At 54.6% G+C, this 24,348-nt stretch overlaps 1 protein-coding gene across 10 annotated transcripts in view; it reads left to right on the plus strand.

Moving 5' to 3' along the window:
• MYOCD (myocardin) overlaps nucleotides 1-21,904 on the plus strand; it is a 227,703-nt gene extending 205,799 nt beyond the window's left edge. For 7 of the 10 annotated variants that reach the window (XM_079323137.1, XM_079323143.1, XM_079323146.1 and 4 more), the window contains 10 exons: nucleotides 3,538-3,613; nucleotides 5,834-5,995; nucleotides 9,714-9,889; nucleotides 11,155-11,280; nucleotides 11,776-12,038; nucleotides 12,377-12,530; nucleotides 13,597-14,538; nucleotides 17,594-17,707; nucleotides 18,535-18,592; nucleotides 19,228-21,904. In XM_079323137.1, the coding sequence (XP_079179263.1) occupies nucleotides 3,538-3,613; nucleotides 5,834-5,995; nucleotides 9,714-9,889; nucleotides 11,155-11,280; nucleotides 11,776-12,038; nucleotides 12,377-12,530; nucleotides 13,597-14,538; nucleotides 17,594-17,707; nucleotides 18,535-18,592; nucleotides 19,228-19,781 (2,625 nt within the window). In that variant the 3' untranslated portion in view covers nucleotides 19,782-21,904. The remainder of the gene's footprint in view (nucleotides 1-3,537; nucleotides 3,614-5,833; nucleotides 5,996-9,713; nucleotides 9,890-11,154; nucleotides 11,281-11,775; nucleotides 12,039-12,376; nucleotides 12,531-13,596; nucleotides 14,539-17,593; nucleotides 17,708-18,534; nucleotides 18,593-19,227) is intronic. The other 3 variants (XM_079323139.1, XM_079323142.1, XM_079323141.1) reach the window with 3 other exon arrangements.
• Nucleotides 21,905-24,348: the final 2,444 nt, after the last annotated feature.

Genomic DNA, 24,348 nt, shown 5'->3' on the forward strand with positions numbered 1-24,348 from the left:
AGAAAGGGAAACAATTAATCATGAAGGTTTTGCTTGAACACAAGAATTTGTTCCATTAATCTGCAAAATGTTCTTGCAGTCACATGGGAAGGAACCTTTGCAAGGAAGAATGATTGTGAAATACAGGGAAGTGCTCTTCTGAACTTAAACACACTCCGAATCACTTGCCCCAAGTCTCCCGTGGTAATAAATGGCAAGCATAAGAAACACAGTATGACTCTGAAAGATTAGCATGCTTAAAAAATTTCAAGCAATCCAAAGTATCCTTGAAGTGTCATATATTTTACAGTTAAAGTATACATTTGTGTCTCTTTCCCTTCAAAAGCTTTCACTGGCTAGTTGCCTGGGGAAAGGGGAAGGATGGTCTAGTCTATCCCAAACCACAGGCATGTTTAGAAAGTGCTAATGAAGACACTGAGCACAGCCCATAACAAACATTATTCCCTTGCAAAGCTGCCCTGCTTAGACCTGGGATCGGGAAGATCAGCAGCTGTTTGCAGACAGTTACTCAAAGGCATTTGTTGTTTAGCTGATATTCCCCCAAGCTGATGTTGTGCAAACAGAAAGCAGATAACTGTTCATGTGTTGTGAAAGCTCCTCTGCTTCAGCTGATGTTAAAAAAGCTCACATCTGAAGTCTTCATCATTTGCACCCCAGAGACACAAATGCAGCTTATTAACAGCCAGGGTCCAAAGGAGCTGAAGTCACAGCAGAAACACAGCTGTGGGACAGCAGCTGGAGCTGAGCCCAAGTCAGGACCTGATCTAAGGGTTAGTTGGAGATGAATTATGTGAGTTTAAATGCACTCAGGTGCAGACACCAGCTTGCTCTGACCTGGCACAGGAACCAGGCAAACCTACACACGGGCCAAGCACGGGATTGTGTGGTAGAAATAAGCTGGGGAAAATATGGGGAAAGGGTAAGGCATTGTAAAGACTTTAGTAAATAAACTGTCTATTGTTTGTTTAAACATGTCACTGGCTATGTTAGAGGCTGGCCGTGGGCCAGCACAGCAGACTTTGATGTCCTATAATAGATTGCTGGGATGGAGGACAGAGGGCAGGCTGACTTTCCTGGGGTTGTCTGGCTGAGCAGGGCTTGAGCACTCACCCAGCACCCCAGCACAGAGGGGCTGTGGGGTGGTTCTCATGGCTCTGCCCAGGTCCTGACTAACTGTGAGCACTGACAGACACCCACTGCCAGTGACCTGCTCTGGGGTGTGAGCACTGACAGACACCCACTGCCAGTGACCTGCTCTGGTGCTCTCTGAACTGTGCTGTGAGCACTTGGCCCCTGATTCCCAGCCCAAGCTCTTCTGCTGAAGTTTGAGCACACTACTGTGTGTATATTCAGAACTCTTTTTTTCCTGCAGCACTTTTAAAAGGTGTTTTGCATCCTGTGTCCCAATAGCCATCTCACCTCTGGATTGACCTCGTGTCTACCCCCTCACTGATCTCATCTCTGACTCAGAGGTGATTTCTGGAGCCGTCTGCCCAGCCCCTTTCCTGGACCCTTTCAGATGTAGGGCACAGAACAGGGACAAGCTGACACCCTGTGCTGTGTCTCCCTTGCTGGTTTGGGGTTGTGGGTCAGCTGCTGATCACTGGATTCTCCAGAGCCTTTCATACTTTTCCCATGCATGGAGTATCTGATTTCTGCCTAAGGTCCAGTGACCACTGCAGGAGTAGCTCTGCAGCATTAAGTCTTCATCCACTGCTGTGCTCCATCAGCTGGCTTAGCTGTGGCTGTGACTGAACCCAGCCCCTCCCAAATGTCCTTCTTGAAACTGTAGCACATGTGTTCCAGATCACCTACCAATGGTGCCAAATCATGGTACACTGTAATCAGTTAGCCTTGAATGATTTAAAATGAAGAAGTATGTCTTCTATCATTCAAGGCAATATTTAATATATTGACTAGCAGGAAAAATTGCTTTGTAATAGGATTTATTTTTCTGTTTAGACTCTGAGCCATTTCCAATTCCTCTGGTGATCTACAGCTATGCTCCTTTTTTATATTATTCTTATCCAGACCAAATTTCTCTGGCTTGCATGTGAGAAAGCCATGGAAGATAATGTCAAAACATGCTTAGAGTCAAGCTGCATGATATTCATTGTTTATTCCTGTAACAGAAAACTGTCATTTCTCCATAGAAGGAATTTTGTTTGGTGTGATGTGATTTGTTCTTGATAAATCCATCCTGGCTGTTGCTCACCTCCTTGCTATCTTCAAAATTCATTTATACAGATTGATTACTTCGTCCAGTATCTTGCTGTCTGCTTTATAATTCCCTGATTGCTTCTTCCCATCTCTTTTAAATCTAGCAATTACTCTCCTTTGCCCAATTTCCCAGAAAACCATAGATAGTTGCTATTACTCCAGCCTCATGTGTCTCAAAATTGTTTGGGAACATTTAACTCCTCTGAGTACCCTCTAACCTGTTCTCCAACCTGACAACTGGGGTTTCTTCTCTTTTGTTGCTGAAGGTTCTTGGCTGAGCCACCTGTTTGATAAAGAGCCATTTATCTTTTTAGTGAGGATGGTTTTTAAAAGGCATTAAATCCTGTAGCCATCTCAGCAGTATGCACAGTTATTTCTCCTGTTTATGGAACACAGGCAGCACTTTCCATTGCCTGGTCCTGGCTGCAGAAGTCCTTATAAGATCTTTTTCTCATGATCCTGTACATTTTGTGCTGTGGATTTCCAACTTAGCTCCAGCAGCTTGTACTATTCTTTTATATTTATCTTTAAGATTTTAATCTCTTTGAACTATGTACAATTTTTTGTACCATTTCTTCTTGCAGCTCAGCTTAGCTAAGAGCTTGTCTAAGTTGAGCTCTAGCTTTTCTTCACCAGGAGATAAGCTTATATGTGTATTCTTGGGGTCATCTGCCCTCAAGGCTGACTTTCGTGGCCCTTATGGATGGTGTTCCTGTACCCCTGTGTGCCTCTCTGTTCCTAAAGCCATGAAGGAGTTGGCACAAGGCTCCAGCACCATGTCCATCACAAAAGCAAAGCAGATCTTCCCAACCGCAGTTCACAGCTTGGGTGAGGAACCCCAGAGCACAGGGGCTGCAAGGCTGCAGGAAGGTTGAGCCTCATGGCTGACCTGGGCAGAGAGTCTGAGTGGCCTCATGACTTGTTCTGCCTGATACCTCACCCCAGAGTGCTGAGCTTCACACAGAAGCCACTGCTCCCAGGACATTCTGCAACATCTCTCAGAGGTGATGTTGTGTGCTGGCCCACCATTCCCAGGGAATAGTCTCACCCTTCCTATGAGTTCTCATAACATTTCAGGCATCATAGTGGTGGCAAAGGTCACACAGTGGGTGCTGTGAACAGTCAGCAGCTACATGCACATTGTTCCCTTTCTGAAGAACTTCTGCCCAAGTGTTTCAGTGATGAAAAATGTCATTTAGGAGCTCACTCAGTCCAGCTTGTATTAAAGCCAAAAGAACTGTGGGATGGCACAGAGGCAGGTGCTCTCAGTACCCTGTTGCTGCTCTAGCCAGGTAACTCTGTGTTTGTGTTCTGCAGACTGAAGATTATCTCAAGCACAAGATCAGAAGCAGGCCTGAGAGGTCAGACCTGGTCAATATGCACATTCTGCAAGGTAAGACTGCCTGAGCTTCTCCCACATACTTCTTGTATGGGACTATTGCCCTGGGACTCCTGTTTCTCTTGCCCTTCTTGTGTTCCTTCAGGAATCTCACTGCCCTTACTGTGTTCCAGCTGCTCATGGGGGGCAGACTCAAATGGGATACGTTGTATGAAATTCTGTTCACACCTGGTGTTCAGGAAACAGGACACACTTTTATTCCTTGACACAGTCCCAAGGCCACCCAGTCTCTCTCATCTCTGGCAGGAAGCAGTGTAGGATGCTCTAGGAACAGTGGAGTATAAAACAGCTGTGAGAGAGAACTGTCATTGGACACCAGTGCCAATGTCTGATCATGAAGAGACACCCAGGGAATTTGTTGTCCAGGACACTGAAATTCCTATAGCAGGTCATAGTAAGCTGGACATATTTTGTGCTGCTATAATTCTGGATATTCTGTGTGACAGCCTGTGCAGTCAATGACCCAAGCAGAGCTGTATGAAAAGCCCTGCTGTTATCAGTCCATGAGCCACAGCAGCTCTCTCCTCTCCCATCCTGGTGTTCCCTCTCAGCCAGAGAGCTGGCAGGGCTGTATCCCATCACAGACAGCAGAACACCACAGTGTCTCTCATTATCTCCCTAGATAACAAGATCCTTAGAGACAGAGAGGATGTGCAGCCTCCCTCCCTCCTTGAGTCCTGTCACTTGCCTGGAAGAAGCAGATCTCTCTCTGGCAGCTGTGAATGCTGCCCTCTGCTCTCAGCATGGATGCAATCTGTATTTCTTTTTTCTTCTGGCAGGCAGGAGGGCCGAGCCTGGGTCCCATGCTGGATCAGTGCTGCTGCCTTGCAACCCTCAGGTTTCCATCCCTACAATAAGCTAGCACAATTGCTTGTTTAGGAGATGGAGAGGGTCCTTGCCTTAGTTTAAATAATAGAAGCAATGTGGACTGGAGGTGGGGGGCTGTTACCAGCATGGAGGCAGCTGCAGTCCTTGGGCATGGACAGGGACAGAGCCAGCCAGGGGAGAGAGACTGCAGAGAGCAGAGAGTGCCTGGCTGTGCACTCAGCAAGAGGCTGCCCCACACCCCCCTTACCTGCAGCCTCTGCCCACACCCCTGTCCATCCTGCTCTGCATTTCAGAGCCGTGTCTTGGCATATCCATTTTGTGGATTTGACTTACAAATCCATTTTGTTCACAGCTGGACCTAGAGGTGATTGTAACTGGCCAGGTGACACAGTTTGCATCATCCAAGTGCTTTACAGGCACCCCTTCTGTTACAGTTCACCCCAAGGAGCTCATTTGTGTTCACTGGTCTGTATAATCTGAGGCCAGGAATGGCCCTAGACCAGCTCTCCTGACCTTCTGTAGAGAATTTCCATGGTATTAAGCCCTGTAGCTTGTATTCCCTACAGTATCTCTTCCAGAAAGTGTCCAGGCTTTGAAGACTGAAGAATCTACATGCAGCTGTTCTTACTTTAGACCCTTAAGAGTGTAGAAATGGTCTGGTTTAGAAATGGTCTGGACTCCCTCACTACTCACTCCTGGTCCAAGAGAGGAGCCAGATAGCTTTGTTCAAGAAATCTGTCTAAGCTGCTATTCTTCTGTCATCTTTCAATAACTAGGAACTTCTCAGCTGGATTTGGTAGGGCTGTACTTCCAGATCTACCTGCTTTTGCTCTGCTCCTCCCCAGCTAGATTTTCCCTGAAGGCCTGGAGCACTGTAGTCATGTCACCTCCAAAAGCCCACAGCCCAAGACTCAGCATTTTTAATCCCAGTGTAAGCCATTTACTCCAGTTGTCAAGTGCTGCCAATGGTTCTATTCTCCAGCTGTTTCCCATCTGCACTGGCCCACAAGTGGCCATTGTGTTCCTGGCAGGCAGGAGCAGGAGACCCCTTTGGCCCTTGTAAGTGGCAGCTTGCTCATGAAGTTGCCATCACAGATCACTCCTAGGCCTTGCAGGATGGTCCAGCTGTAGGCTGGGTTTACAAGCCCAGGATGGTAGACAGAGACTTTTGTTTGGGAATGGACAAGCTGGGGCTGATGCTGAGAGAAGGAGCCATGTCCCAAACCCCAGCAGCCCCAGTCAGTCTAGCAGAGCAGATCCTGCTGAACTGAGCCACACTCAGCTGTTGGCCACAGCCCCAGAGGCTGTGCTGAAGGGCACCATGTTCTCACTGAGTGCTGTGCCCACAGGAACCCCTGGTCCTGATGCTTCTGTTTGTCCTTTCAGACTCAGCTGCAGAGGGGTCCCTTCAGTCTACTCAAATGAAGCTGAAAAGAGCCCGACTGGCTGATGACCTCAATGAAAAGATTGCGCTCAGGCCGGGTCCTCTGGAGCTGGTGGAGAAGAACATTATTCCCGTGGACTCAGCTGTGAAAGAGGCCATAAAAGGTAGTGCCAGTAAATGTGTGTGTTGTGTGTGCATGGAGTGGGGCAGGGGCTGCTGAGGGGACCACAGTGACTGCAGGCAGTGACCCTACTGGATGTAAGAGCTTCATGTATTACTTAAATGCCATTATTTTCACAGTAACCAGCCCAGTCCAGCACAGCCTGTGAGCACAGAGCTCTCATCTTAGAGCAGTGACACTGGAAGATGCACCATTGCTCAGCCACATTCCCCCAAAGAACCTCCCTTCTTACACCCCTTTGCTCCCCAGGGCTTTGAGCACAGAAGTGATACTGTTGGAGAGAGGACACTCCTTCCTTCAGCATGGGAGAGAACCCGAATGCACAGGTGTTGGTTGTGAGACCAGCCCAGATTCTCCCTACCAAGCTCTCACATCCCAGTAAATGGGGGTAGAGTGGCCCTAGTTCAGTAAGGGTGTGGGTTTTCTTTGGTTTTTTTTACCACTGGTGCTAGTGGTATTCAGGACCCAGCAGAGAAGGATGCTGCATCCCTGGGGTGTGGAGCATCCTTGGGGTGATAAATTCCTGGAGAATATGAGCAGGACCCAAAGAGGGTACACTACTACCAGCCAGGATCCAGCACTTGCATTATGCCTAAGCTTAGTTTTCCTCCATCACCTCCTCCCACCAGAGGAGGGAGGAAGAATCATCCACAATTACTTCCCCCACGCTGCTGCAGGGAAGCTGGTGTGGGAGTCAATACAGAGCAGAAAGGTGACTCAAATTTCACCAGGGCCCAGTGCCAGGACAGAGAGATCCAAAAGAGAGAAATAAGCAGGAAAGACCTGCAGTGACAGATCAGCAACCCTTATTTTTGAAGTCTAGGGCTGTCTCCACATGTCCAAACTGGCACTCAGGTCTCAAGTGAGGTACTGAGAGCTGCTCGTTCTGTTCCTCACAGTTCCTTGATTAATGGGATCATTTCCACTGCCATAATCCCATTTGAAGGGTCTGTTCTAGAGCTCAGAGAAAACTGGGGACAATGGCAGAGCTTTGGGGCAGAAAGGGTCTTGGTGACAGGAGAGATGTGACAGGAGAGATGCCAAAAATGAGAGTTGAAACTGGAAGCACTTTTGATTTTCATTTCATCTCAGAAACCATCTTAAATGACATGAAATATTCCAGGCTCAGACACTGCTCTGTCCTGCCCCAAAACTATTCCTGCTCTTGCTTTGGGGGCTGTGAAATGCAGGCTGTGTATGCAGCTTCTCTGCCTGGCCCTGGAGCTTCTCTGTTCCCAGCGTGTCGCAGCTCTCCTCTTTGAAGGTGAAATGTTCCAGGACTCTGCCTGAAGAGGAATTTTTAAGGAGAGTTCAAGCAAAATCTCTCTGGCCACTTACTAAAGGAGGGAACAGCAGGGGGGAAAAAAGTTTCAAAAAATTCCCCCCGCTTTATAAACATTTGATGCAGTGTGAGCATGACTTTATCCCCTGGAGCTGAGGTTTGGAGACTGGGCAAATGAGCTTGAATCTTGAAAGGAGCATCTCTCCAGCTGCCTTGTCAAGAGCTCATGGTAAACAGTGATTTACTGGACCAAACTGTTGAAAACAAAAAGTCTGGCTTAAAAATTATTTGTTCAGTTTTAAATTTCCTCCTTTCACAATGTTCTTCTATCATATTGCTGGGGAAAAATGTGTCCTTGTAAACCAGGCTGAAACACTCAGCACATTAGGGTCCAATGTGAAGTTACTTGGTACCATAGGGTGCCATGAGAAGAAGGTGGTGCAGCTGCACTAGGAACACAACCCAGCCCTCAGGTTTCTGTAGAAGAAAGCCTCAAGTTGAAGCATCCTCAAACTCATTTATGGAGTCAGAGGCACCTTGTAGTACTTACAGTTTGGGGCAAAGGGCTGAACACAGAGCAGAGTACTGGCACTTCTGAACGTTAAGCCTTTTGTTTTTGCAATACCAGAAAGATGACAGGGTTTAAAATCATTTTACTTTAACCTTGGAATCTCAACTGTTTATACAGTGGAAAGTTCAGCTGACGTGTTCCTCTAATCACCTCCGGCAGGGTGAGCAGAAAGTGCCAGACCCCAACCGAAAGCCCAAATGTCCCAGTGACAGGAGGCCGCCAGTGCCCTGCATAGCTGAGCAGTGATACAAGAAACTTTTTTTACCAGGTCCTTGTCATCACTTTGTCCAATGCACTCAGGAGGACAATACCCAGTGCATTAGAAACAGCCTGGAGCAAACACCATCCTGCCTGAGATTACAGCAGGGACACGGGATCGAGAAACAATATGCTCAGGCTGGGCTGGGTGAGAGCAGGACAGATAAGGGAAGCATTCCCCATTGGCACAGGCCTGCAGTATCGAGCAGCAGGATGCAGCACATTCCTGTCATGCTCTGGGCTGTCACTGTGTCCTGAAGGTCCCTTGTGCTCCCAGCTTTGGCACCACTTCCCAACACAGGCTGCCCTGCCAGCGCAGCAGGAACCCTGCAGATCCACAAGTCCCCTTGCTTGGAGGCATTTTTCCCAAGAGGAGATGTTCACGCTGGCCTGGAGGTGTGGGAAGCAGCTCCCATGCAGCCCAGATGGCCCATGAAATGGTGCAGTTCCTCAGGGACCTGTTTGGGTGCTGCCTCTGATGAGGAGGATGGAGAGAACACAGGCTCTCTTTCCATGAAAAGAGCAAGTTGAACAGGGCTGATCTCATTTGCCCAGCCCATGTCTGGGCAGCAGCTCAGGCAGGGAGCCAGGGCTCTGTCCTCGCCCACCCTGGCACCAGCAGCCGCAGGGAGTGGAGATAACCCTTATCTCTCAGATAGGGGCAGGGGTCAGAGCAGGAGGTGCGTGTCATTGAGAAGGTGCACATTGCTAGATCAGCAGCGGGGACAGGTGGAAGCTTGTCCCCAGGCCCTTCCTATTTCCCCATTTGTCACCTCACTATCAGAGTGCCAAGCTGCCTGACAAATGCCAGACATGAGCACGAGGAGATTACGAGTGTGGCCACATTGCTCCTTCCTCTACCCCAACCTGCAGCTCTCCCAAGGCTCACGTGAGACCTTTTTTTCTCAGCACTTTATTTATCATCAAACCTTGGGGTCAAACCCTTGCCCATCTGACTAGCAGATAAGAGTGCAGGAGCTGTGCAGGCAGAGCAGCCTGGGGCTGTGGGCAGGCAGTAGCACTGGTTTGAACCATGTCTGGTGAGTGAAACCTGTGGACAGACAGGATGTGGGAGCCTCTGCGCACCTGCAGCCACGTCCACTCTTGTTGGCTCTTGTGCTGTGAGCAGATGGATCACACCCTGAGCTCATTTCAACCTCAGTCCTTCTGCTGAGGACACTCCCATGTGTGGTGTGGGTGTTCAGCCAGGGTGCTCAGCTGAGGGAGGGTGACTCGTGCCTGTCTCCCATCCCAGCCCAGTGGAGGGGCAGGATGGCAGAGCCCCTCCTGCACCAGTCCCATCTGTGCACCAACCCTGGTGCTGCCCGGCCAGGCTCCTCAGATCCTCCTCTCTCCCTGTCCCAAGGGACACGGTCCATGGTCCTTGCTCCTCAGACCCCTCCTCTCTCCCTGTCCCAAGCTCCCCTGTCCATGGCTGGGTCCCCCTGCTCTCCCCCAGCCCCGGAGGTGTCCGATCCCCCCGCGTTCCCCTCACCCACGGCCGGGCAGGGGGCGGTGGGCGCGCCCGAGGCCCCCGCAAGGCTCAGCCCGTCCCCTCAGGCTCTGACCGTCGCCCCTCTGCCCCCGCAGGCACCCAGGGCGGCTTTCCCCGGCAGACCGATGCCTTCGCCTTCGAGGAGGACAGCAGCAACGACGGGCTGTCCCCGGACCGGCCCCGCAGCCGCGGCTCCCCGGGCCCCGCCGAGCCGGCCCCCGGCTCCAAGGCCCCGGAGCCGCCCCCTGCCAACCCTGCCGGGGCTCCACAGGTAGGGCGAGCTGTCCTGGAGCCGGGGGCATGTGAGGGGACGGGGGACACTCGTGGGGCGGGGGTGGCACTGGGGGGCCCAGGGCAGGGACTCCTCCGCTGGACTCAGCACTGGTGACATCTCGAGTGCTGTGTCCAGCTCTGGGCCCCTCGGCTCAGGAGGGATGTGGAGATGCTGCTGTGTGCCCAGAGAAGGGATGAGGGGTCTGGAACACAAGTGCTGTGAGGGGCTGAGGGAGCTGGAGGTGTTTGTCCTGGAGAAGAGGAGGCTCAGGGCAGACCTCATCACTCTGCAATGAGGGTCAGGCTCTGCTCCCAGGGAACAGGGACAGGACAGGAGGACACAGCCCTGAGATGAACCAGGGGAGGTTCAGGTGGGACATCAGGAACCACAGAAAGAGTGACTGGGCATTGCAATGGCTCCCCAGGGAGGTGGGGGAGTCACCATCCCTGGAGCTGTTTGACAAAGGCTGGATGTGGCGCTCAGGACCGTGGTTTAGTTGACAAGGTGGTGTTGGGTCACAGGTTGGACTCAATGAGCTCTAAGGTCTTCTTCAGGCAGCTTAATTCTGTGATTCTGTGGGATTCTCTATAATTTTCTGTGATTCCGTGATTTCTCCGTAATTCTCTGTGATTTCTCTGATTTTCTCCGATTCTGTGACCCGCGGGGGGACCGCTCTGCGCGGTGCTGGCGCGTCCCCTGGCGGCCGACGCGGGCACTGCAGCCCCGGGGGGCGCCGGGCCGGGGTGGCGCGAGGGACCGGGGAGAAAAACTGGGGGGAAATTAGGGGAAATTGGGGGAACGGGGGGCCAGGGAAAACAGGGGAACTGAGGGAAAATTGGGGGAATGTGGAAGCTGGGTAACGGCCCACTGGAGTAGACTGAGGCACACTGGAGGGGCTAGGATGGACGGAGGGGAGAACGGAGGAATTGGGCAGACTGGGATGGGGGAGGACCAAAGGGATTGTGGCCATCCACGGGTCAGCTGGGAAAACTGGGTGGGTCTGGGGGACGCTGAAGGGCCAGCAGTGAGCAAGGATAGGGGGCCCAAGTGAGATTGGGAGGGCTGGAAAACCAATGAGGACTAGGAAAGGACTGGAATAGCCTAAGGATGTGGCTGGGACAGACACGAGGGGACTGGGATGCACTGAGGCATGTGGGGATTGGGAACAACATAGGGTGAGGAAACGGGGTACCAGGAGCCCCTGTCCAGGCTGGACAGCCCCTGGGTCCGGCCCCACAGCCCCTCTGACCTCTCCCTTGCAGGATCGCCCCCCCAGTGCCGATGGGCACGCTCCGGACTCTGCCCCGGGGCAGGGCAGCCAGTGCGACAGCCCCAAGCAGCCAGCAGGGCAGGAGAGCCCGACGCTGCCCCTGCCCTCTGCCGTCAAGGTAACGCCTGTGCTCTGCCCGGGAGAGGAACCAGCCCAGGCCGTCCAAGCCTGAAGTGCACATGTGCTGCACCCAAAATGTGTGGGAGCTCTGGGTGTCTGCTCTTAAAGGCTTTGAATAATCTAGGCAGACAACCTTGTGTCAAAAAGTAATTTAATTCATTGTGTAATGGTATAAGATACAGCAGTACACCTTGCTAGAGGCAATTGCTTGAGTCCTGCTCTGAAAACATCCCCTGGGGCTGGGAGCAGGAGCAGATACAAGACAAAGAGAGAACTGGAGTACCTTCCAGCAAGGAGGGTCACTCTCTATCTCATGTGCTCTCCAGCATGGCTCCCAGTGCCAAGGGAGTCCCTCACATCCAGGCTCAGCAGGTCTTGGAGCTGGAGTGTCGAGGTGCCAACAGGACATTTATTCTGTCCCAAGCCTCTGAGGTCCCATGGGGATGACAGGAGCTCTTCTCACACCTAATTCCTTTCCTTCTTGGCCCAACAGTCCAAATCATCCAGTGATAGCAAGAACCGTCACAAAAAGCCCAAAGACACCAAGCCCAAAGTGAAGAAGCTCAAGTATCACCAGTACATCCCTCCAGACCAGAAAGCAGAGAAGTCCCCTCCACCCATGGACTCTGCATATGCCAGACTGCTCCAGCAGCAGCAGCTCTTCCTGCAGCTCCAGATCCTCAGCCAGCAACAGCAGCAGCAGCAACAGCAGCAGCAGCACTTCAACTACCCTGGGATGCACCAAGGACAGCTAAAGTGAGTGGCACTGTGGCAGCAGCAGGACTTAGTCCTGTCTCTCTCTAGACTTTCCCCTCTGTACCCATTTGTGCCAGAGCAGGGGAATAGAGGCACACCACTGAAACAGAAAAGCTTGGCAATGGCACAGGCTCCTTCCAAGCCATTCTGGCTTTGCATACTGGCTGGGGCACCTGTGACCTGCTGGTGGGACACCAGCAATCTCCTACAGCCCAGCTTGATTTTCCTGAAGTCTCATATAGGAGACAGCAGACCCAAGGGAGAAGAGGGATAGGATGCTGGGCACAAAGACCCTGGGGGAACAGACAAATTACCCCAAATCTCCTTTGTTATTTCAGGCAATCAAATGAGCAAATGGTCAAAAGTTCAAATTCTTCATCAACTTCTGGCAACAACACCCCTCTTTCTCCGGTGAAAACCACCTTTTCAGGCCAGACTTGTGTCTCGTCTATCAAGCCAGGCCCTCTGCCATCCAACCTGGATGATCTCAAAGTGAGTGCTAACTTTGTCACTGCAGGAGCAGAATGTCACAGCCTGAGTGTGCTGTGCTGCCTCTGAGTGTGTCAGGGGAGTGCCATAGCCTGGGAGGGGCCGTGTTACAGATCAGCACACCTGAACCCCCATGCTCTGAGCCACCCAGGAGTACAGCACAGTGCCCTGGGGCAGAGCTTGGTCCCTGGGGATACTTTGAACATGAAACTTGCTGCTGTGCAGGTGGTGAGAGCTGCACTGCTCTAGCCTGTGTATCAGCAAACCAAAGGTGTAGCCTGGGGACGCTGCAGGTCAGGATAAAGGAGGATCTGAGCTGCTGCTCCTGCACCTCCTGGCTCCATCTCTATGTGGTTTTATGGTGGACATCATGGATGCTCTGACAGACCAGCCAGAGGTCAGTAGGGCAGCATGGCCCCCCCTTAGTGACTCAGCTCCTCAGCCAGGCCAGCTCAGCTCTCTGCATGAGCAGATAGCTCCTGCTACATGCACTGTTGTGAGCACCTCTCATAGGCAAGAAAGGGCATAGGGGAGAGTCTCTCATATCAGCTATTCTTTCATACTTTGCTAATGGAACCTCAGTCATGGGGGAAGGCCAAATCCTGGGAGCAGAGACCTGGGGGTAGCCCAGAGGTGGAAACAGCATGAGTTTGCCCTAGCTCAGGTGCCTGAGCACAGAGCATGTGGCTCCAAGGGGTCACAGTCTCTAAGCCATCAGCTGGCTCCTGGTATGTGTTAGAGTGCTCTGCTCATGGAGAAATCTACAGTAGGAAGGGATTCCTGAGCTTCTTCCAAGGACCACTGCTGGTTCATGGAGAGGAGTCACAGTTCTTGGAGGAAGGAGGAAGGTTTTCCTGTTAGGAAAGGCTGAGATTCTGCAGGATGTGCAGAGGTCAGGCCTGTGCATGGTAACTTCTGGTGACTGCAGGTGAGACAGGGAGCACCTGGGAGGTCAGAGCTTTAAAGCTGGAAGCTGTGATCCTGTGATCTGAGACTCCTTGCTAGAAGCACTGGGTTTCTAAAGGACTTACCTGCCCCTGAGACTGATCACGAGTTACTTTCCTTCCAGGTGTCAGAGCTGAGGCAGCAGCTCCGAATACGAGGCCTGCCTGTGTCGGGCACCAAAACCGCGCTGATGGAGCGGCTGCGGCCCTTCCAGGAGTGCAGCAGCAGCACGGTGCCCAGCTTCAGTGAGATCACCACCGTCACCTTCCCTGTCACTCCAACAAGCACCCTGTCCAGCTACCAGTCCCAGTCCTCCAGCAGCATGCTATCAAACGGCTTCTATCACTTTGGCAGCACCAGCTCCACCCCGCCCATCTCGCCCGCCTCCTCTGACCTCTCTGTGAGCGGCTCCCTGCCCGACACTTTCAACGACGGGCCCATGGCCTCCCCACAGTTCGCCCTGCAGCCATCGCCCGTGCACGGCAGCGCTGAGGAAAGCCTCATGAGCAGCATGAACGGAGGCAGCATCCAGCTGGAACTGGAAGGAATAGACACAGAGAAAGACAAGATGTTGGTTGAGAAGCAGAAGGTCATAAATGAACTGACGTGGAAGCTGCAGCAGGAGCAGAGGCAGGTGGAAGAGCTGAGGATGCAGCTCCAGAAGCGAAAGAGGAGCAATGGCCTTGAGGAGAAGCAGCAGCCTGCTCAGCATTTCTTTGGCGTCCCCATCAAACAAGAAAACACCGTGTCCAGCTGTCCATTTGCATCCAAACAAATGGCTCTGAAGGGCCAGGCCGGCAGCTCGGATAAGCTGAGTAACTGTGGGGTGCCGCAGGTGCCCCACATTGTAAACAGCCACTGCTTGGAGCCCGCGGGGCAGAGCACCATCACCTCCTCGACATTCCTGAGCCCGCAGTGCTCGCCCCAGCACTCTCCCCTGGGGGCTGCAAAGAGCCCCCAGCACATCAGCCTGCCACCGTCCCCCAACAGCCACTACCTGCTCCCACTGTCCCCCGAGGGCCGCAGCGGCTCACCAACAGGCAGCAGCTGCCTCCGCACAGCGCCGGTGAGTGTCAGCCACACCCACGGGACACACCCAACACAGTGACACACCCACACCGGGACACACCCACACCAGGACACACCCACACCAGGGACACACCCACACCAGGGACACAGCCACACCAGGGACACAGCCACACCAGGGATACACCCACACTAGGGATACACCCACACCGGAACACACCCACACCGGGACACACCCACACCAGGGATACACCCACACCAGAACACACCCACACCGGGGACACAGCCACACCGGGATACAGCCACACCGGGACACACCCAACACAGGGATACACCCACACCGGAGACACACCCACACCAGGACACACCCACACTGGGACACGCCCAACACAGGGATACACGCACACCAGGACACAGCCACACCGGGACACACCCAACACAGGGATACACCCACACCGGAGACACACTCACACCAGGACACACCCACACCGGGACACACCCACAACAGAGACACACCCACACCGGGACACACCCACACCGGGACACACCCACACCAGGGACACACCCACACCAGGGACACAGCCACACCGGGGATACACCCACACCGGGACACAGCAGGTGGGGCTGCCTGCAAGGGCAGAGAGTGTCGTGGATGGACAGGGGTTGGAAGCTGATAGCACTGCAGGCTCCTTTGCAGGGTTTCTTCTGGGGACCCCTACCACCTCAGCCAGTTGCCCTGGAGGGGCCACAGCACAGCTCTCATGCCCCATGGTGCCCTGGCACAGCTCTTGCTGCCCTGAGGAAGCCCTGGCACAGCTCCCCTCTTCCCCAGGGGACCCCAGGCAGCTCTCTCTGCCCCTAGGTGAGCACTGCAAAGCTGCCTGTGTCCTGGGAGAGTCCTGGCAGAGCATCCTCTGCCCTGTGGAGCTCTGGCACAGTTCTCTCTGCCTTGGGGAGCCCTGGCACAGCTCTCTGCCCCTGGAGGAGTTCTGGCAAGTTCCCTCTTCCCTGGGGGAACACTGGCACAGCTTCATCTACCCTAAAAGAGCCCAAACCCAGCTGCCTCTCCCCTCAGGGGGAGTCCTGGCACAGCTTGCTCTGCCCCTGGAGGAGTTCTGGCACAGCTGCCCATGCCCCATGGAGTCCTGGCACAGCTCTGTACACAGCAGGGAGGCACCAGCGTGGATCCCTCAGCTCCTGGGAGAGCCCTGGCACAGTTCCTACACCCCTGGGGGACCCTGATGCAGGGCTGCAGGGCCTTCCAGCACCTTGCCAAGCCATTGTGGCTCCCAGCAGTGTGTCAGGGATTTTCACCACTGAGTTGGAGGAGAGTAGTTGCCCCAGGGAATCCTTTTCTCAGGAAGCTGGAGCAGGGCTGGCAGTTGAGGTCTGCATTCAGAGAGAGCTTGTGCCTCCCCAGCAGGCCACCAGCCCAGCAGGGAGTTGTCCTCAGCAGCCACCACTCCTCACTCAGCCCCTTGAACAGGTAGGGATGCTTGGGGGGAAGGACAAGCTGCCAGCACACAAAAGCACAAGGTTCTGCTGATCACAGCCCCAGTTCATCCAGTGCCCTCCCAGGGCTCCCCAGGCAGCAGCAGCACCTTTCAGTGGCCTGTGCCATGCACAGGGGTGCAAGGTGTGCACACAGGGGTAGGGCACGGGCAGGCTGAGTCTGCAGGACAGCCCACGCCAGAGCAGGACCTCTCCCAGCCCACTGAGCTGCACTGGGGTGCAGCCCTGCACAGTGGCACAGAGTGGGGTTCAGGGCTGTGTCCAGAGCTCAGTGAGGTAGGTGCCTGGGCAGCTGGCAAACAGCACAGCCAGTGAGGTGGGAAAGGGCAGCAGTTTAGGGTGAGAGGGACAGAGACAGAGCTGCCAGTGGAGTGGGCATGGAGGGCAATGGGGTTGGGGTGAGGCAGGCAGTGGGGCTGCTGCAGGGGTGAGGAGGGTGATGGGAACACTGGTTTGGGTGAGCTGGGCAATGGGGAGCAGAGCAGGGGATGCAGGGGGTAACCCTGGCACTGTACCTGTGGAGGTGATCTGGACCCTGCAGCAGAGCTGTGGGGCAGTGGGCAGTGGGACACAGTGCTGGGAGGTGATATCCAAGAGAGGCAGCAGGGCTGCTCTGGGCAGTGGTCAGTGAGGCTCAGGAGGGAGCAGCAGCACCACAGGGGCATCTCCAGCTGCTCCTTCACTGCCCAAGGGCAGGGGGTGCACAGAGGGGATGGTCCATTGTGTCCTGCAGCTCATCCCAACGCCAGCACCTCCCATCCTGGACATTGCTCTGCTGCCTGCAAGGGACTCCCAGGGGTGAGAATCCTTCTTCAGCAAAAACTCTTCCTTTGTGCCCAGCACTGCAGTGCTGTTTCCTATGAGCCAGGGGTAGTCCAACTACCCTCCACAGAAAGGTGGCCAGGATGTGCATGGCCAGGCAGAGTGACCTCACTGCTGCCCTGAATCCACTCTTGGATCCAACCCTGGATTGTCCTGGAGGGGACAATCCCCTGGTTTTTGTGGGATAAGGCCATGGCCAGGCAGTGGGGAAGGACACACAAGGGCCCAGAGGTGCTGGGGACAGAAGCTGACAGGCACTGTGCTACAAATGCCATCCATCCTGGAAGGGGAACCTGGCAACAAGTTGGCAAAGATATGCAGGTGATTGGCACAGGCAGAGATTTCCCTCTTTTGAGTGACCTTCCCTGGCCAGAGCTCTGTGAGATGTCCCCAGTGAGGTGGTGATGGGGAGGGGCTGGGGGTGGCTGGGGAGGTGCCTCATCACTGGCCAAGCACAGGTGACCACCAGCAGCATCTCTGACTTCCCTTTGTCCTGCATGTCCACAGCTGCTTGAGCACCAGGCTGTCCTGTGACACTGTCTGTGTCCTGGCAGTGACGAGAGGCCAGCCTGGCCCTGGGGCTCAAGCTAGGTCAGGGAGCTGGTTTACCTGTCTCTGTCCTGCTCAAAACCAGGCATTTGTCTGAATTCATCTGACCCACAAAACTGTCCTTTTCCCTGGCACCACCCCAAGCTCAGCAGGGATGAGAGCAGGGCCTCCTGCCGTGCACTGACTCCATTTCCCTGTATTTCCCCATGCAGATGGCTGTGCAGTCAGGCCAAAAGTTTTCTATTTCATCCCCAAGTTTTTGTAAGTCAAGCCCAGCCCTGTCAGAGGTAAAGCAGCCTCCACCCTATGAGGATGCAATGAAGCAGGTAACTGCATGATTTATGTTTTCTACAGGGCTGGGGCTGCCCAATGTGTCTTTTTGCAGTCTGCGGAACTCAGCTGCAGGAATTCCAACCCGTGCTGGGCTCTCTGGGTAGGACAGGATAGTGTCCCCTGTGCACCCAGGGGTGCTGACACCCCCAAGTCCCCTGGGGTGCCAGTGTATTCTCTTTGAGTGCTCAGTGCTGTGTGAGTCAGGCCTTGAGCATTCCCAGTTCACCAGGAAAACTCATCCTGCTCTGTGCCATCTGCCCCCTGAGCCATACCCTGGAGTTCTGTTCCTGCAGGGAGGACTGGCCACAGCCCAGGAACACCTTCCTTCCCATCAGAGTCTGGGAGCAGCTCAGTGCTGGGTCTGCTGGTACCTTTGGGAAAGTGGAGTGATGCTGCTGGCAGGGTGAAAATGGGCTTATGCCAGCGTGCAGGAGATCTTACAGGTTCTGGTCAGGGAGAGGAGGGAGACTGGGCAGTGCAGGAGCAGGGAGGGCAGGCAGGCACGTGCCAGAGTGAGGGGCTGGGATCAAAATGTTGGTGTGTCCTGGGACAGGGCAGGCTGTGCTGGCCACTGAGCAGAGGGTTGGCAGCAGGGAAGGGTGCTTTGCTCCCTGGATCTGCTGTGATTGTGCCATGTCCCTGCAGTGCCCTGAACGCTGCTGCCAGCCCCATGTTGGTATGGCCTCTCTTCTGTGTGGGAAGAAGCCATTTATGGGGTCTAGAGCCATCTTTGTTGGGGTCTAGAGCCATCCATCTGGCTTGTGGCTGGAGGGACTGTCCTCCTAATGCCCTCTCCTCTCCTCTTTGTCGTTTGCTGCAGCAGATGACAAGAAGTCAGCAGATGGACGAGCTGCTGGATGTGCTGATTGAGAGTGGAGGTATGCTCTGCTTCCCTCTTCCCCTCTGGGGCTTCCCCCACAGGCCAGCATGGCTCTGTGGGCTCAGTGCATTCTGTGCACCCAGCAGAGCTGCCTGGGTCAAGTACAGCTTTCCCCTGCCCTCCCCGTTCAACAGCCACTGAGATTGAACCCAAAAGCACGTTGGCCCTTCCAGAACCTGCTCCTGCATGTGCCACCCCCAGGGAGTGGTTTGGGCTGTCACTGTGCAAAGAGGAGGGACAGCAGGGCAGGAGCCCTGATCACAGCGCTGCCAGCCCCGTCCCCACACACAGCCCCCAGTGTCCCCCATTCCCAGGGCTGCCAGTGCCATCTCCCACACAGAGCACTGCTGCTGCCCTCTCCTGTGCAAGGTGCTCCCTGTGCCCTTGCCCAGCCCCTTGGGGACAGCTGCCAGTGCTTGTGCCCTGGGGGCCATGTCCAAACCCGCATCTGGGTCAGAAAGCAGCAATGTGCGAGGCTTCCCGCAGGGAGAGTGGGAAGCAGTGCCGATGGCACTGGCTGGGCAGCAGGTCCCATAGGGATGGCCAGGCAGTCAGCTGCAGGGCTGCGTGTGCCCCGTGCCCGGCGCTGGTGGCACCGCCACAGCACCTCAAATCTCTCTCTTTTGTTGCCAGAAATCCCGGCCAATGCCAAGGAAGATCGGTCGTGCCTGCAGAAAGTGCCTCAGATCATGGTGTCGGCAGGGAGCTCGGGTGCCGCTGTGGCCAAGGGCTCCGCCCCGTTCGAGCCGGTGCCCTTCGAGCACTGCCCGGGCAGCAGCGAGGCGCAGCTGGAGGTGCTGCTCAATGCGCACAGCCCCCTGGGCAGGGTCAGCGAGATGGCCCTGCTGAAGATGGGCGGAGAGGAGCCCCACTTCGAAGGGATGATGGAGGGCTTCTCCGGCAAAGCCGCGGATGAACTGCTCAACTCCCAGGAGATTTTACAGACTCCCCTGTCGCCCATGGAAACCCAGCTGTCCCCTTCCCCTGCCGAAGGCTCCGGTTTACAAATGAGTTTCACTGAGTCTCCGTGGGAAACAATGGAGTGGCTGGACCTCACCCCCCCCAGCTCGGCCACCGGCTTCAGCTCGCTGACCCCCGCGGGCCCCAGCATCTTCAACATCGATTTCCTGGATGTTGCCGACCTCAACCTGAACACCAGCATGGACCTGCACCTGCAGCAGTGGTGAAGGGACGTGCTGGGCAGGGTGCTGTGAGCCTGCAGCAGGCAGCACAGCGTTCCTGTCGTGCCAGAGAACATGCAGGGCTAACGTGCCTCATCCAGGGGAAACTGGAGTCATTTTCCCAGCGTATAAACTTGTTTGAATTTCCAATCACTGAAAATTGACAGCACAACTCTGGTACTTTGGTTTTCCTCCATTGACACAACCCCACAGAGGACACCAGTGCCTGAAGCAACATTTCCTTTGATTGACAAGAACTTCCATTTTCTTTCTTTCATCTTCCCCCCCCCCCCCCCCCCCCCCGCCTCCCCCAAAGTTTTAGCAGTCACTCTCGTGAGAACTGGAGCAGCTCATGACAAGACTGTGTGGTGAGGTGACCTCACCTGGGTGGCAACAGGAAATCATGGAGAGGGAAGCTATCCTCTCCTCCTCCTCTCCTCTCCTCTCCTCTCCTCTCCTCTCCTCTCCTCTCCTCTCCTCTCCTCTCCTCTCCTCTCCTCTCCTCTCCTCTCCTCTCCTCTCCTCTCCTCTCCTCTCCTCTCCTCTCCTCTCCTCTCCTCTCCTCTCCTCTCCTCTCCTCTCCTCTCCTCTCCTCTCCTCTCCTCTCCTCTCCTCTCCTCATCCAGTCCTTCAGACAGACCTGTTGGGCTCATCCTGGCCGTGCCCATGCCAGGGTGAGGAGCAGGGGGCTGTGCCCAGCAGGTGCCAAGCACTCTTCTCTGGACAGTCCGGCTCTTGCTTCCCTCCTGCCCGAAGCTGCAGTGCCCCATCCCTGCAGAGCTGATGGAGATCACTGTGTTCATGGTGGCACCTTGGCATGTGCTGAGGGGCTGAAGGCCCAGGAGCCGTGCTGGCTGCATTCTGAACGGAGTCAGGCTGCAGCCTGTGACCTTGGACAGAGAGCTCTGGACAATGGAGGCAGATGTTCAGGTGCAGGAATGGCGGGGGTGCGGCATCCCAGCGGGGCTGCCGTGTCCCCGCTGCACACGGAGAGATGGGTGATGTGTTTTGGCCGAGGTAGGAGCAAGTCGTGTGAAAGGACCAGCCAGGCTGCGGAGGGGCTGTTCGTGCACAGGCAGGTCAGGGTGATCTGCAGCCCTTGCATGACCCGGGGGGAGCCGGGCAGGGCCCCCGTGACCGGCAGAGCTGAGCGAGCGCTCTGTGCCTGAGGCTCTGTGCGAGTGCCTGCTCCTCTGCCATCCCCCTCCAGCCTTCTGCCCGTCCCTCCCCCACCCCCAGCAGCCTTCCCCTCCTCCCCGAGTTTATCCAGCGTCACTGCTCCCTCAGCCCAGAGCAAGGCTACGGAGAACAGCTGTGAATCACCGAGCCTGGAGGAGCCCGTTCTCCCGGAGCCCGCAGAGAAGGAAGCTCTCCCGCAGTGATGCTCCCGTTTGGAATCACCAGCATTTCTCCTATGAGTCTCTGTGCAATATTCTTCCTCAGGCTCTAGCAAGAAGGAGCCTTTGCTTCACTTCTTGGCTTCCACCAAAGAACTTGCTGCAGACTGTGTGATGGACACGTCTGTTCATTGCAACTCTGGTTTTGCCAAAGTAAATATTGTTGCTGACAAAGATTGTTAAACTATTTGCAGACTGAGTGTATTTAATATTTGTGTTACTGGAAGGACAGCACACGGAGATGAGGCTGCTGGGAGGAGCTCCAGCCCGGCCGCGGCTCCGTGCCGCTTCCCGGGGTGCTGGAGCTGCGGGAGGCGGCTCCGCAGCCCGGGCAGTGTCCCCAGTCCCCGGCGTTGTTGCATGCTGTATAAAGCACGTGGCACTAGCTTTCAAGTCACTATTTAAAGCACCACTTTTCTATTGTACAAATGTCACAGGGCACTGCTAGGATAGACAATCACAGGTTGCATTTTTTTAAAATAATTTCTTTTTCTAAGTGAGAGATTTTTTTGAAGCCAGTCCGTGGAGAATATTCAGAGCACTTGAACCAGAGTAGTGTTAGCTGCTCCACTGTGGCCTTGTACAGAGTTTTCCAGGTAACTTTCTCCTCTCAGCAAATGTATTTCCTTATTTAAAGGGATGCTGTCAGCTTCAAACCGGTAAGCAAGCACATTTCCTTACCTATGTTACCAGCAACACCTTCATTATTAAAACCCTTGTCTTGCCACTCTGTCTGCTCATGTTTGCTGTTTGACTTCACCACTGGGACAGCCACAGCTATCCCAGCTGCCAGCACCTGGTACCAGCTCTATGCCCTGGGACAGCCCTTCAAGGCCAGATAAATTTCATTCATGGCAGCAGTTTCTCCTGGGGGATTTCTGAACCCACCAGCCAGAGTCTCCTGTCTTTTTCTTCTGTTGGCTCTGGCTTTGCTTTGTTGTCCTGCAGACCCCTCTCCCTGGGTCCCCCTGTAAGGCAGAGCTGCCCCCTGCCCAAGCCCTGGGTGTTTTTGTCAGCACTGGGCTGGTGGCTGCAGGGTGCTGGGCACAGGCAGAGCTCTGCCCCAGCCAAACCTCCCATGCCCACAGGCACAGCAGGCTGGGACCTCTCTGGGGGACCTTGGATCCTTCTCCAGAGCAGCCCTGAGTGTCTGCCTCCAGATTTGTCACATCTTTCTTTGATTAGAAAACATTCCCAGCTATTTGCCCACCTGTGTGCAAGGAGGGACTGCCCAGGGGGGCTAAAGGTGAAATGGTCCTGAGACACGGCTCAAGTAAATCTGAAAAGAGGTAGATGAACAAATAACCAGTTGCTATGAACATCTTTTAATGTCTAACCCTCACCCTGCAGCCAGGGTGCTGTGATAAACTGAGCTGAGCCAGGTCATGGTTACTCAGAGAATGAGACAAGTCTCAGCCAGGATCATTTCAGGAATAACCATGGACTGGAGCACCATCTGCCTGCTGGGGAGGCTGAATCCAGACCAGGGTCCTGCAGTGGGCACAGGGAGGGATCAGAGGGATCCTGAGTCTCCTTCCAGGCCACAAAGGACACCAGCAGCAGATTTTCTGCTGCATGGAGAAGAGCTCAGCCCAGCTCTGCCTGGGCCCAGCCAAACTGCGCCCCCAGACTGGAGCAGCCTCCTGGGAAAGCAGAGAGTGCCACTGGGACCCCTCCCCTCCCCTTGCTGTGAGTCAGTCCTCACTCAGTCTTCCATGTGCAGGTGATTTTCCCACACAATCTATCCCAAAGAATTGAGGGTTCTGGAATTTTCTTTTCTCTCAACACCAAGCTGAAGGATCCCAGTGATGTCCCACTCAATCTTCCTGCCTGAAAAAACAGAGGTAATACAAAACAAGCAAACAATAAATGTTCTGAGAGTCAAATTAACATTTTTCATGCCTTTAGCAAGCTTTTTAAAATGTGAGCTGCCTGTCTCAATTCACCATCCAGTGCTTCCCCCACCACAGTCACTGAGACACCCCCAGCAGCTCCCCACAGCTCCCAGGTGAGGACAGACCATGGTTCAGGCAGTTTCCCTCCCATAGGCACAGCATGGACACCCCCACAGGTACCACAGGCTTTACCACACACAGTCCTGCATGCCAGCAAATGTCATTGTGAGGAGCTGCCTTCCCCCACACACCAAACCCTTCTCAAGCCTGTGTGTGCTTCTGGGGCTGTTGGCACAGCTGCCCCAGCAGGGTGACCCCCCCTGCACCCAGCTCTTCTGCTCAGCTGAGCAGGGCTTCACTTCTGGACATGCCACATTCTCTTGATGGGAGGTATTGGGATTTATGCCAAGACAAAGCCCACAGACTGCCCTGCTCTTCTATTTCCACAGAAAGTGCCGTGTGTCTCCAGGAGAGGGAGTTTGTACACAGCTGGAAACATAGAGGAAAAATACAAAGGCTCTTTCCTGCTCTTGTTCCTCAGAGCAGTCACTCCACCTTTCCTGACCATGCTCAAAGCAATGGTCATGTGTGGTTTGTATCAGGAATTGAAGGGAAAATGGAGTTTGTTTTAAAATGCAGCACATATGTGTTAACAGAATCATGGAATCACTGATTCTCACCTTGTCCCCAGCCCAGAGCTCTGAGTGCCAATCCAGGAATTCCTTGGACCCTCCCAGGGATGGACACTCCAACCCTCCCTGGGCATTTACAGTTCCTGCCCTCCCTTTCCATGGGGAAATTCCTGCTGCTGCCCACCCTGAGCCTCCCCTGCCCAGCCTGAGGCTGTTCCCTCTCCTCCTGTCCCTGTCCCTGTTCCCAGAGCCCGACCCCCCTGGCTGTCCCCTCCTGTCAGGGAGCTGTGCAGAGCCACAAGTTCCCCCTGAGCCTCCTTTTCTCCAGGCTGAGCCCCTTTCCAGCTCCCTCAGCTGCTCCAGACCCTTCCCAGCTCTGTTCCCTGCCCTGCACACGCTCCAGCCCCTCCATGTCCTTCCTGTCCTGAGTGTCCCAGAGCTGCCCCAGCCCTGGAGGTGCCCAACAGTGCCAAGCACAGGGCACAGTAACACCCCCAGTAACACAGGCCTGAGCCCTTCATTAATACTCACCTGCCCCCCAAAGGAGAGACAGGGCTGGGATGAAGGCCAGGGGAAGCCATGCCAGAATATTCATGGAAATACTGCCCATGCAACTCAAAGTGCTCCTGAGAGAACAGGCAATGGGCAC

Source organism: Erithacus rubecula (genome assembly GCF_903797595.1).
Source record: "Erithacus rubecula genome assembly, chromosome: 20".
Classification (NCBI taxonomy): Eukaryota; Metazoa; Chordata; class Aves; order Passeriformes; family Muscicapidae; genus Erithacus; species Erithacus rubecula.